General features: G+C 44.2%; 1 protein-coding gene across 1 annotated transcript in view; it reads left to right on the top strand.

The window, feature by feature from the left end:
• HECW1 (HECT, C2 and WW domain containing E3 ubiquitin protein ligase 1) overlaps positions 1–14,053 on the top strand; it is a 312,853-nt gene that overhangs the window by 262,249 nt on the left and 36,551 nt on the right. Inside the window, 1 exon segment of the mRNA XM_036862740.1 lies at positions 335–487. Within this exon segment, the coding sequence (XP_036718635.1) occupies positions 335–487 (153 nt within the window).

Consider the following 14,053-nt stretch of genomic DNA (forward strand, 5'->3'; position numbering starts at 1 on the left):
TTCTTTTGTACCTCCCACAATGAAGTCCCGGTTTTGAATGGGCCATATCATACCTTTTATCCAAAAGGTATCATATGATCGAGGACAAAGGTTAAGGAACACTGCCATAAGCATTGGTGCATGGCCATCTAGTAAGGACATCATCCCCAAACCAATCACTGCATTCTCATTTTCTACAGCAAAGTATACTTCCCTTGGGATCCACTGTAAAGAGCAGAGGCTGCTCTCTGCTTTCCCAGCACAGACTCTGAAAGGGCAAGCCAGCCCCTGCGTAGGGACAGGTCCCCTGCCTCTCGCACATAATGAGCTTCCTGGGCCTCTGCTTCCTTTGCAGCCTGGACTACAGTGGTCCTTCGCGAGAGTTCTTCTTCCTTTTGTCTCAGGAGCTCTTCAACCCTTACTATGGACTCTTCGAGTACTCCGCCAATGACACCTACACCGTGCAGATCAGCCCCATGTCTGCGTTTGTAGAAAACCATCTTGAATGGTAAGAGCTGGAATTTTTACTTTCTCGTGTTGGAAAGTTCTGGTCTTTCTTAGTCAGAAGACAGTGGTGTTTCTTGAGGACCACTGTGTTTGGAGCAGCGGCCCGATATCATGAGGGCTGATGGGAATGAATAACAAGGCACTAGAGCGAAGGTTGTCTGCCAGTCTTCACTCAGAATACAAAATAAATTACTAAAGACATACAAATTTCCTATCAACTGCAAATTGATGCAAGATACTGTCATTGCCTTCTGAGGAGACGCGAAGGTAAGTAGACATAGGTTCTGAATGTTGATAATTCTACTAAAATCCTAAGAGTCCCCTGCAGAGGCTTCTTGAAGGTATTTGTAGGCAATTCTCTGATTTGGACCAACGGCTTTCACACTGTGGCCATCAGCTTCTGCATCTTGCTGTAAAATAAGTCTGTTGGGTCAGATGATCTCTCAGCATCCTTCTGACTTGAAAATCCAGTATCTCGTTGGTCCTCTCTTCTTGAGACATCAATTGCCACTTACTGAAATGAGTAAGAAGATCAGTATCAGTCAATTCTGTGTAGTTCTGTGGGTGAGATACCTCAGATATGGGTGTTAGAAGTCTCCAGAAAGCTGCATGGGACATCTAGGATGCCTGCACTTTCCTACTGTGTCACCACCACACCTGACTTGAAAAGTACCCCTGACTTTATTGCAGGAGCTCCTGCCATGAGGAGGGAAACAAGTCTCGGATACTGCTGATGTGGGTTCTTGTCTGACATTGCTTATTGATGATGTGTCATGGTGCTGCTGGTGAAGGGAGCTTCTCGGGTAACACCTGGGCCTGCTGGGCGTATGGCCCAAATCCCCATATTTTGGTTTTACGGCAACAGAACAATTCACCTCTGCTGTGGCTGCCAGCTACAGCCCATGACCTCTCTCTCCAAACACTCTCAGCTTTGAAGTTCTTTTTTTGATTTTTTCCATTTTTTAGAATTTAGTTTATTGAAGTATAGTTGATTTATAACATTGTGTTAATTTCTGCTTTACAGTAAAGTGATTCAGATATATATTTTTTTCTTTTTCATATTCTTTTCCATTATGGTTTATCATAGGATATTGAATATAGTTCCCTGTGTAATACAGTAAGACCTTGTTGTTTATCTTTTATCTATTCTATATATAATAGCTTGCATCTGCTAATCCCAAACTCCCAATCCATCCCTCCCCCTCCAGCTCTCCCCCTTGGCAACCACAAATCTGTTCTCTATGTCTGTGAGTCTGTTTCTGTTTCGTAGATAGGGTCATTTGTATAATATTTTAGATTCCACATATAAGTGATATCATATGGTATTTGTCTCTTTCTGACTTACTTCATTTAGTATGATAATCTCTAGGTCCATCCATGTTGCTGCAAATGGCATTATTTCATTCTTTTTTATGGCTGAGTAGTATTCCATTGTATGTATGTATATGTGTGTGTGTGTGTGTGTGTGTGTGTGTATACCACATATTCTTTATCCATTCATCTGTTGATGGACATTTAGGTTGTTTCCATGTCTTGGTTATTGTAAATAGTGTGCTATGAACATAAGAGTGCATGTATCTTTTTGAATTATAGCTTTGTCCTGGTATATACCCAGTAGTGGGATTGCTGGGTCATATGGTAGTTCTATTTTTAGTTTTCTGAGGAACCTCCATACTTGTTCTCCATAGTGGCTGCACCAACTAACATTCCCACCAACAGTGTCGGAGGGTTCCCTTTTCTCCACACCCCATCCAGCATTGTTATTTGTAGATTTTTTAATGATGGCCATTCTGACCATTGTGAGTTGGTACTTCATTGTAGTTTTGATTTGCATTTCTCTAATAATTAGTGATATTGAGCATCTTTTCATATGCCTACTGGCCATCTGGATGTCTTCTTTGGAGAAATGTCTCTTTAGGTCTTCTGCCCATTTTTTTATTGGGTTGTTTGCTTTTTTTGTTATTGAGTTGTATGAGCTGTTTGTATATTTTGGAAATTAAGCCTTTATTGGTCACATCATTTGCAAATATTTTCTCCCGGTCCGTAGATTGTCTTTTCATTTTGTTTATGGTTTCCTTTGCTGTGCAAAAGCTTGTAAGTTTGATTAGGTCCCATTTGCTTATTTTTGCTTTTATTTCTATTGCCTTGGGAGATTGGCCTAAGAAAACATTGGTACGATTTATGTCAGAGGATGTTTGCCTATGGTCTCTTCTAAGAGTTTATAATGTCATGTCTTGTATTTAAGTCTTTAAGCCATTTTGAGTTTATTTTTATGTATGGTGTGAGGGTGTGTTCTAACTTCACTGATTTGCATGTGTCAGCTCTGAAGTTCTTGAGCTGAAGCAGGCGTGTCTGCATCAAGTGTTACAGTGGGGCTCTTGACTCTCCGCAGGTGAAGAAGCAAATGTGGCCCTTTGTTGTTCCTTTTCCTGTAACTTATCAAATAAGTGGATGATGAAACCTGGGAGGCAGAAACACGTAGATGGGGCAGGCAGAGCAGGAAGTGACCACTGAGGGGACTTAGGAATGAGAATTGAAGGCTACATCTAACTTAGTCACTTTCAGGCAGGGTTCACTCCAGCGGTGGAGAGTGCCGTACCCCATGCCACAAGAATATATATGTACACAGATTATACTTCATATAATCCCTTAATCCTCTTAGTCTGTGAGCATGAAATTTAAGATGGTGTCTTGAAGGTCATGAATTAGAGTCAGGAAATATTTTCATCAAATATTGTAGCATATAGGAAGGACTATGCTGGGTGTTGTGGGATACCTTCATTAATTAAGCAATTGTAAATCAAGCATGTGCTATGTGCTAGGAGGATACAAAGAAGAAGTGAATGAGATCTCCCCCCTCAAGGGGGGAGCATGTGAGTAAATCAATAATTCCACTATAATATCTTAAATGCCAGGTTATGCATACATAATACACGTGTCTGTGTGTGTGTGTGTGTGTGTGTGTGTTTGAGAGAGAGAGAGCGCCCCCGAGATGCAAATGTAAGCTTGGGAATTGTATTAAATCACAAGGGAAAATGTCTCACTCAGCCCAAGGCAAGGGATGGGGGAGTGGGGAGTGAAACCAGAGGATCTCATAAAAAGAGGGGATAATTGTGCCATCTTTTTTTTTTTTTTCCTAAAGAGAGTGGGTATACGAGCCAAGTCTTAAGGGACAGTTGAGTAGGAGACTAGGCAGAGAAGGGGAGAAAAGACGTTTTGAGGATCCAGAATTGGAAGCAAGACTCGAAAGGCGTGGGAGGGAATAGAGCCTTCGGCAAGCAGTGTAGGTGGATCAGAGCCAAGAATGGCCTTTGGGGTTGTGGTGGGAATGAGGCTGGAGACGAAGAGAGAGGCAGATGGTCTCATCCCATAGGGAGAATGCTATCATTGGACTTGTGTTTTCAAAAAGTAAATCTTGCTGTAATGTGGGGAAAATTTTGAGGAGGGAAGGCTGGAAAGAGCCGAGACCAGCTCCGAAGCTGTTGATACGTCATGGGGAGAAACAGACGGTCAAAACTGAGGCAGAGGCAGGGTCTGAGAGAGGAGGGGACTGACTTTGGGAACTTCTCGGAGGGAGAAGAGACTGAACTAGTTGGCTTACTGGTTTAATGTTGAGGTGAGGGGGAGAGAGAAATATAGAATAAGTTCAAAGTTCCTGGTTGCACCATGCGATGGATTGGGACCATTCACTGTGATGGGAGTTATGTGAAATAGATGATACTTAGAGGAAAGGTGAGGAATTCACCCTTTGACATGTAGAATTTGCAGGTTCCCTGATAAATACACACGGATATATTAGTATGTAACTGGAATATGGCCCTGGGGAGCAGGAGGGGAGCTGGGCTGGAAACTGAGTTTGAGAGATACCAACACAGCCAGACTGGCTCAGCCATGGAAGGAGATGGGAGCTCGCAGAGAGGTGGACCATGCTGATGTGTCAAGGGCGGGCAGAGCCAAAGGTCCCTGGGGGGGGAGCTAAGGAGTGGCCAGGGACTTCCCTGGTGGCACAGTGGTTAAGACTCCACACTTCTAATGCAGGGGGCCCGGGTTCGATCCTTGGTTAGGAAACTAGATCCCACATGCATGCCGCAACTAAGAGTTTGCATGCCACAACTAGGGAACCGGCGAGCCGCAACTAAGGAGCCTATGAGCCACAACTAAGACTCGATGCAACCAAATAAATAAATAAATATTTTTTTAAAAAAAGAAGAAGGAGTGGCCAGAGCGCTCAGCCTGGGAGGAATGGGACAGAGAAGGAGGTGCTCCGACGAGGACCTGCTGAGGGGGAAGAAGGCAGTCTGAGAAGGTGGAGGCCAGAGGAGTTGTGCAGGCAATAGAAAGGGGTCCCCAGGGTTTCAGAGCCCAGGATTGGGAGGACAGAGCTTAGGACATCAGGGTAGGGAGAGCGTTCAGATGACCAAGGGGGCTGCATTTGGATGGTGGCAGAGGTTCATGGGGGTAAGCGCCCTGGCGGCATGAAGGGAACCCAGCGTTCTGGAGGAAACCTTGGGACCCAGCGTGTCTCAGCACAGATGCAGGGGAAGGCCACAGGCAAAGGCCTGATGAAAAGCACAGGAGGAACGCTGGACTTCTGGCCTGCTCAGTCACTTTCCACCAGGGAAGGCACCTCGCCAACTGCCCAGCCCCTGCTTTCTTTCGTCCTGACTCTGCTGTCTCTGACCATCTCTGGCTGGAGCAGGTCGTGTCAGTATGTCTGTTACACTTCAGCGCTTGGAGGAAGGAAACCACAGGGATGTTTTAAGAATTCGCAAAGTTCTCTGGATGGATCCTTTATGAAGGTCAAAGGCCCGTAGTGCCTGGCCCAGAGGTTAGTTACCCTCTGTCTTTGCAAAGGAAAGGACATGAGGACTTTCACCCTCTAAGGTTCCCGCTCACGTTGAGAATATTTGCTGTGTAGCCCGGAAGCAAAATGGCAGGTACCTTTCTGAGCAACTAGCAATCTGAACAGAGCTCACGCAGGTGAGAGCTCCCTTTTAGCTCAACACTGGATGATGAATTGTTATGAAGTGAGCCGGGGCCTCCCCTCTGATCCGAGGCTCTGACCCTGTACCTCAGTCCCCTGAGCCCTGGGCTGGCAGAAAAGCCAGGATGCAGAGCCAGCAGTGGTCCCAGATGGTACCACGACCCTCACGTGGGGTCCGACTCTTGTCTCATCAGTGCCTCAGAGGTCCTGGGGGAAGGAAGAGGGTCTCCTTTGGGCGTCACTGCCACACAGAGAGAACTTGAGCCACTGGGTACGAGCCTGCTTTAGCTTTGAATGGGAAGCCCTGCTTGGCTGTGGGCGTCTCAACCAGACGGTAATGCTGCAGTTATTCCTTCTGTGTATTTTCCTACAAGCCATCCTGCACCTTGGGGCAAATGGTTTTAACAAGGAAACCGAGCGCCCCTGAGTGCTGGGCCATTTTGGCAAAGGGCACGCAGGAGGGCTCGACACCTGAATGAAGTCACTCCGGGCCTTACACAAAGTGTGGGCAGCAAGTGGGTGCTGAGGCCCCTGCCTGAGGCTTTGTCACTGTGGTTCCTGCAGCCAGGGGTCGATGCCACTGAGGAAACCTGACTCCCGAGTTCTCAGTTCTGTTGCCCAACCGGGTGCCACTCCCCACCGGCAGGGTGGGCAAGGCTGCGGCTGGTCTCAGATGTAGGCGCCTGGCCCTCCTTCCTTCTTCATTCCCCCCGGGACCCTTTATCCCGTGATCCACGTGGGCCGTGAGGAAGACGACACTTACTATGACCAACACATCACTCATAAGAAAACAGAGACCAGAAGATGACAGGGCTCATCACGGTCACAGCCTTGACATTGTAAAGCTAGAAGTTGTCCCTAATGCAGGACAGGCCAGGGCAGGGGTCCGCCTGGAAGGGGAGTGACTTCTGGCCCTCTGCCCTCCTCTTCCCTCTGCAGAGAGGCCCTGCAGACCAGACATAAACAGGGAGAAAACTGATCAGCTTTACAGGATTAAGCATCACCCAGGATGGAAACATTGCTCGGGTGTGGCTGGAGGAGGTCATCTTGTAAATTATTATTCTGGTTCTTTATCTTTTCACTGGCCCTTCTTTTGTGTCCCACACTCTGTTTTGTCTGTGTCCCCTTTAAAGAGTAAGCTTCATGAAAGCAGAGATGGGTCTGTCTTATTTTACGCTGGCACAGGCCTGGCACCTTGAGGTGTTCAAAATAACATTTCATTGACGATTGGGTGCACAAGTGAGAATTGTTCCACAAGCCACACCAGCCACTTGCTTGTACCAGGGCCGTTAAGACAGAGGGCTCGTATCTTCCATGTGCAATTAATTGCTCAAAGGTCGCGCTTTTATTTGTCATCTCTGGTTTTAAAGCCCTTACAGTGTCGGCAATAAACACGCATGTCCCCTGGGAGCTTTGCACTTAGCTCTGCACGAGGTCCACACTCAGCTTGTTACTGACACAGTGCCCTCCCCCTCTCATACAGCCACCTCCAGACCAGGCACTACCCCAGAGACGGGCAGAGAGGCCTCTGGCACCAGGTCCTTCCTCTGCTAGCTCCTCTTTGACTGTAGCTACTTGAAATTCTCTGCTTCCTGCTCCCTGTGTGTGGGTTTTGCATACCCTGGGATACAGCCCCGAAATCAAAAGCCCGCATATGGGGCATAGCGATTCAACCTCCTTCCCTTTATTCCTAGTCAGGCTTTGAGAGATACTAATATGAATAAATATGGTGACATTTCTATATACACACATTAAGTAAACTGGAAAAAAAATCTGTTTTTTTGAACTTCAGCCTAAAAGGAATTCCTGTAATTGCTGTTTCATTACTTATTTGTGTTTCCCAATGAAGTTGTATGGACCCTGCTGGGACCCTAGCCCCACCAGGCTCTCTGCAGCAGCAGGGGAGGGTTCTTTTTCCACTTGGTCGGAGCAGCCAAATAATGAAACCAAAGCTGAGAACGACACAGCACAAGCTTTATTCAGTAACCAAAGAATGGAGAAGCAGGAACTAAGTTCACAGATCAACTTCTCACCCACCAGGAAAGGGATTTAATTTTTAGGAGTAAAGACAAAGGGAGGAGGAATGAGGCTAATGATGGGGAGGTTTATGCATTAGTCTACTGGGGAAGGGGCAGGGCTTTTTCTGAGGGAGTGAGATGCCACGCCCTTATCCCTTTTTGGTCCTTAATGTCCGGTCTTGGCCAGGGTAGTTGTGTCATTTAGTATGCTAATGTAGTAAAATCCGTGTCCAATGAGACTCAGGGTCTGTTGGAGGTCAGATTCATTGCCATCTTGGTCCCAGCTGGTTCTATCTGGGTTTTTTTTTTGTTTGTTTGTAGCTTCCTTTCTTATCTCTGGACCCTTTACCTTAAAGATTTATGTTAATTCCTGCTAAAGGCGGGGGTTGGCAGGTTTTGAGCAAAGACCTGGAGCAACTGTGGCAGCCTTTGTACCACTGACTTTCCCAGTTGATAAGGACCCTGTCAAAATCAGCAAGGGTAACACTCATGCCAAGTAAGAGAGAGGAGGTGGAGCTGGAACCCCATTGGGCCTCCCAAGGGAGCTGTGGTCACAGATGGACTCAGCCCTGCCCCCCACTGGGAGGGGCCGGGAAAGAGCACAACACCCTCTTCCAACCTCCAGTCCCATTGGCCACGCCAACCATGCACAGAGGGTGCAGGATCTCCAGCTACTGCAGCCCGTAACAGCCTGTCCCCACGGTCACAGAGCAGGACAGAAAATTGTGGGAAACCCATGAGGGGTGTAGGGCAGGGACTGAAAATAACCAGAGGAGCCTCTACCGTTCAGAACTTTCAATCCATCCACTAGAAATACTACCATTTGCTAAATTGTATGTGTCTTTGACCGAGAAATCTTAAGGTAATATTCCAAATTCCATATCTTCATTCTTTGATTATGATTGTCATTTGCATATTAGTGAGGTGCTCATATGATGATCTTTTTATTCTTTTAATCACCATTGCATGTTGATTTTATGTCGCTGGAGATACAGAAGTTAATATAAAACTAAACAATAAAACACCCATTGAAAACTTATTAAACATGCCAAGCACTGTTCTAGATACTTTCGTCTAACAACACTATAGCCCAGATACTACTTAGTATACTGCTTTTACAGATGAAGAAAATAAGGTACAGATATAACTAAAATCACAGAGATAGTCACAGACCAAGCTGGGATTGGAACCCAGAAAACCTGGCTCCAGTGTCAGGCTGTAGCCCCCCACTAAGGCAAAGTCAGATATTTAATTGGGCAAATTACAATACAATGTGATAAATGCTATACGTACCTCTATTATAGAACTTATCACATTGCATGGTAATACGTATTAGGTACAAGGAGCTTTAAAAATGAGTGAGAATAGTTAGTTGGCTGGCAGAGATGGGGAGAGGAAACTTCCAGGAAGAGGGCCTGAAATTCACAGCAGGATGGCAGGTGAGCAAGCAGATGTCAGTTGGATTTGGCTGCAAAATAGAGAAAGAGAAAGGCTGTAAAGGCACCTTGTGTCAAATAGGGAAGTGCATTAAATGGCATCCAGGGAGTTTGGATTTTATCACAAAGATGACGATGTATTTTTTTTAGGGTAGAGGAATGTCTTGATCAGGTCTGTATTTTAGAAAGTCAACTCTGGTTATAAGTAGGTGAATTGGAGTGGAAATGGGGTTGTCCTTTAAGTGGCAGTTCTTTGAAATAGTTCTTTGAACAGAGGATAAAGAATCAAACTAGGGCAGAAGCAGTGGTACCAGAAAGCTATTTCATAAGAAGGGTGAGCAAATGAGCAAAACTTGGTGATGGATTATAGACAGTGGTGGGGTTCCATATATGAAATTTCCCACTTACATAAAATGATGTATATGAAAATACCAGGTCAAAAGTTCTCATCTATTTTTTTTTTTATTTTATTTATTTTTGGCTGCGTTGGGTCTTCGTTGCTGCGCGCGGGCTTTCTCTAGTTGCGGCGAGCGGGGGCTACACTTTGTTGTGGTGCGCAGTCTTCTCATGGGGTGGCTTCTCTTGTTGCAGAGCACGGGCTCTAGGTGCACGGGCTTCAGTAGTTGTGGCACGTGAGCTCAGTAGTTGTGGCACATGGGCTTAGGTGCTCCGCGGCATGTGAGATCCTCCCAGACCAGGGCTCGAACCTGTGTCCTCTGCAATGGCAGGCAGATTCTTAACCACTGCGCCACCAGGGAAGTCCTTTCATCTATTTTTCATGGAGGCATAAACAACAAAACTATAAATGTGAAAAGCTCCAAACTTATTTTTATATCTAATAAATTATGATTAGATCAAAATGCATATACTTTCTAATCATTATGCTTGAATAGAAAAGATTCACATTCCAGCCGAAATATCTCCTCTAAGGGCCTTCCTTCAGCACTCATTTTAAAATAGCCCAGCCATTTATAACTCTCCAACTTAACATCTTAATTCATTATATTGACAGAACTTATCACTCTCTGAAATAAACTGTATTTATAGATTTATATTGTATACTTGTAACTCATTACTGTGTGTCTCTCCCCCTGAAAGACTGAGGTCTTGCTTTCCTAGTCACAAACTTGGCACTCAATAAATGTGTGTGGAAGGAAGGAAAGAAAGAAAGAAGGACAGGAGGGACAGAGGGAAGAAGGGAGGGTGGATGGATGAATGGGTGGACGGATGGATGGATGGATGAGTTTCAATCTCATTTCAATTTTTAGTTCAGAATATTTGGAATTCAGAAAAATGAGTCATTGTCGAACATCATTTAAGTTCTACTAGATGTTCTCTCTGAAATCACCACTGGAAATTCTTTTTCTGTTTCAATGATTCTGAATGCCACTTTTCCCAGAGCAAATCTAAGATGTACTAAACAACTGAAAGAGGTGAACTCTATTTTGAGGAAGAGTGCCAGAGTGTTGACGTGCTCTGTTCGTTAAGTATTAGCATGTATCATTTTAAGAAGTCATGGTGATGTGAGTCACTCTTTACATAATCGTCAGTGTAAGAAGAATTTTCAAAAGCCAGGGTTCAAATCTGATGCCGTTTAATCAGTTTCTGTGCAACCACCAGAAAAGGTCTGTTTGCTCATTTCATGTCAGTGATGGTGACAGATCTAACCCTACTAGTATCATAACCAGAAATCCTGGGACCTCTCAAGCCAAAATCTCCAAGTACCTTTGCTAACTGTGAACCAGACTTCTCCCTGTCCTTCTACCCCTGCTCTGACCTCTCCCTTTCCAAGCAGACACTACCTGGGTGGCAGAAATCTTCTGTTTTCAGGTATTTAGCAAGAGGAGGGGGAGGTGGGAGGGAGGTTTCTTGGAGCATGTTTAGAGTTTGACCAAGTGGGTATTAAGTATAATTGCAGAGTTTTATGGAACTTAAGAAGTCATGGATAACACACTTTAAATATCCCTTACTATATCTACAGAGTCTGAATTAGTAGGTAGAAACCACAATATTGCGAGATTCCATTGGATGTCTCCTGGCCCTTCAACCCCCAAGGGCCCCTCCTGAGAGAATAGTTCAGTGTGTCATTTTCATTGAGTCAAGGGTCAGATAAGCTCCCCCATGCCACGTCACCCCAATATCAGCCCCCAGGTTCCTTCCTAGGGACCTACAAGAGCTTCCCTGGTTCCATCTCTGGCTGAATCTGAGTAGCCTTCCTAGCAATGCCCTAGAGAGGCTCAGGGCACACATTAGTTGAGAAGTCACCATAAAATGTGCATGTCTGGTTGTGACTGTGTCCACTTCTTAACCTAACTTTCTTCAGAACTTGCAAGAAACTTCTAGTAAAGCTTTCAAAACAATTAGCGAGAACACTCTTTTTCAACACTTGCCTTATGCAGAAATAGGCCTAAGGATGTACGAGATTTATATGACAAAGGTGGCAGTTCAAGTCAGTTGGAAAAGAACGGACTATGTAGTCAATGAGGCCAATATAACTGGCTCTACAACCAAAAAAAATTAGGTTAAATTCCTCTCCAACTTGAAAGCACATGTAAAAAAATGTAACAGTAAGATTTCTTCAAAAAACTCTAGGTGACTTTCTATATATTCTAGAAAATAAACATTATTGAGAACAGAAAACAAACTCAGGAAACTTTGAGTGGTAGAGGCTTTTTCACTCAAGATTGGAACCCTGGAATCTAGCAAAGAAAAGGAAAATATATTTGAATATACAAAAATGAAAATATTTTTTATGGCAAAAATACCATAAATAAAGGCAAAAGGCAAGCTTTGATTTTGAAAAATAATCTTTGCAACTCAGGAAAATCAGAGGCTGAAAATCTGCAATATAGATTTCAAAGAGCTCTTCCACCTTGAAAAGAAGAGGAGAAACAACTCTAGAAAAATCAGCAAAGAAAATGAAAAAAGCTGTTCAGAGAAGAAAAAATCCAAATAATCACCAAACCCATAAAAAGAATTTCAATTTTATCAGTGGCCAGGGATATTTATGGAAAATAAAGAAACAATGATATATCACTTTATAACAATCAAATTGGCAAAAATTAAAAAGAATTATATTACCTCTTTTCAGGAGGACATGGGTGAAAGTTTATTCTCTTCCATCACCAATAGAAATATGAATTTTGATAGCCTTTTTTAAAAACACGATCAACAACATATACTAAAACTTTTAAACCCATATACCCTCTGGCCCATGAATCTCTCTCATAGAAATAAAAGCACTGCTATAAGGACTCTTATAATAACAGCTAATATTTATTGAGCCCTTATTATGGGCCAGGTATCTCTGTAAAAGCTCTACATGAGTTGCACATCCTGTTATGATCTCCCCATTTTACAAATGAGGAAACTGGTACCCATAGAGGTTTAGTACTTGCCCAAGGTAGCATAGCTAATAAATGGCAGAGCCAGGAATCCAACCCAGGCAGCATGGCTCTCCAGTGCAAACTTGTAAAAGCTATCCTATCCTCCCTAACAAAACATACCAGGATGTTTATTTCAGTATCGTTTGTAAAGACACAAATGTAGAAGCAACCCAAGTGTCCATCAGCAGAGACCAGTTAACTTCATCTCAGCAGCTCCACACTGCACCATGATATGAGGCGTAAAAGAGCTGAATTAGAATCTTACCAGATGATGGAAGAGGATTTCTTCAAGATATTGTTGAGGGAAGAAAAGCAGAAAACTATGAACAACACAATTTAAAAACCGAAAAATAATGATGCAAAACCTGTACCTGTATGGATATAGATATGTGAATATAAATAACTTAGTATGTGATTAAATGATTTAGAGGAAAAATATGGAAGGATACATCTTAGTCAGCATGGGTCCCAGGAGATGAGATGAGGAGAGAGCAGCCAACCAGGCCAGAAGGAGACAAAACCAATGATAATAAAAAGGTATCTATGAGCGTATCAATGAATTGATATAAAAATTACAAGTGTGTGTAAATTTTTAAAATTAAATCCCTAACGACTAAAATGCCATTTGGTACAAATGGCTTAGCTAAGTTATTAGAAAGAAACAAGTGTCTTAGACATGAATCCCTCAATGCGCCCTCCGATTTCTGAGGACCCGATGCTGGTCGCACGAACTCCTGGGCAGTCAGTGAGCCTCTGGCGTATTAGAAATGCCACACAGACGCACTACCACCTCGCTCACTCTACCTCTGGTGTCTTCCATTCTCCATCCCATTTGCCCTCCCTTTACTCAGCCCCCAAAGCTTTAATAATTCCCACTGTCTACAAAATGAAGTCCAGATTCCTCAGATCCTCAGGGGCTCCCCAAGGTGCAAGATCACCTGTCTTGGGACACCATCTACCTCTCCCGGCAGCTCCTCCTCCCACCCCCGTGCTCCGTCAGGTGCACTCCTCTCCCTTACGGGCCCCGTCATTTCCTCTGTTCTCTCATTTATGTGGGTCCACGTGTCACCCACCCTTTAAAGCCCATTTAAAATACTTTATAGTTCTTTTGTGACTTCTTTCCTGAACTTTCTTCTGAAGAGTAAGTTCATCTTCTCTTGAGTTCTTTATTTTTTTTTTTAATATTTATTTATTTATTTATTTGGCTGCGCCGGGTCTTAGTTGCGGCATGCGGGATCTTTAGTTGTGGCATGCATGCAGGGTCTATTTCCCTGACCAGAAATTGAACCCGGACCCCCTGCATTGGGAGCGCAGAGTCTTAACCCCTGGACCACCAGGCAAGTACCCTTGAGTTCTTTTAGAAACAAAGGTTTTCAGACACTTTTAGCTGAAACCTTGTTTTCCAATGAAATTTACATTCAGTCCCAGTATCTAGGACAGAAGAAGGTGGAGCTAGTCTCCTTCAAGGAGTCTGGGGGCTGGTCATTTGTCCACTCAGACTCTTCTTCTTCCTCCCCATCTTTATGCTTCTGTGCAAAGCAGTTTGAATAAAACACCAATCTGGGCTGTCTGCATTTCTCATTCCATCTCTCCCTGGCTACTCTGTATTATAAGGATTCGTGCTAGCTTCGAAACTGGATCCAGCAGCAAGCACGTTATCGCCCCTTGCAACCAGCATGGTTTCTGGCATACAGGCAGCACCCTTCAGTTCCTGAGGCAGGGTGCCACACAGCCAGAGGAGTA

The sequence above is a fragment of the Balaenoptera musculus genome, chromosome 9, assembly GCF_009873245.2.
Source record: "Balaenoptera musculus isolate JJ_BM4_2016_0621 chromosome 9, mBalMus1.pri.v3, whole genome shotgun sequence".
Lineage (NCBI taxonomy): Eukaryota > Metazoa > Chordata > Mammalia > Artiodactyla > Balaenopteridae > Balaenoptera > Balaenoptera musculus.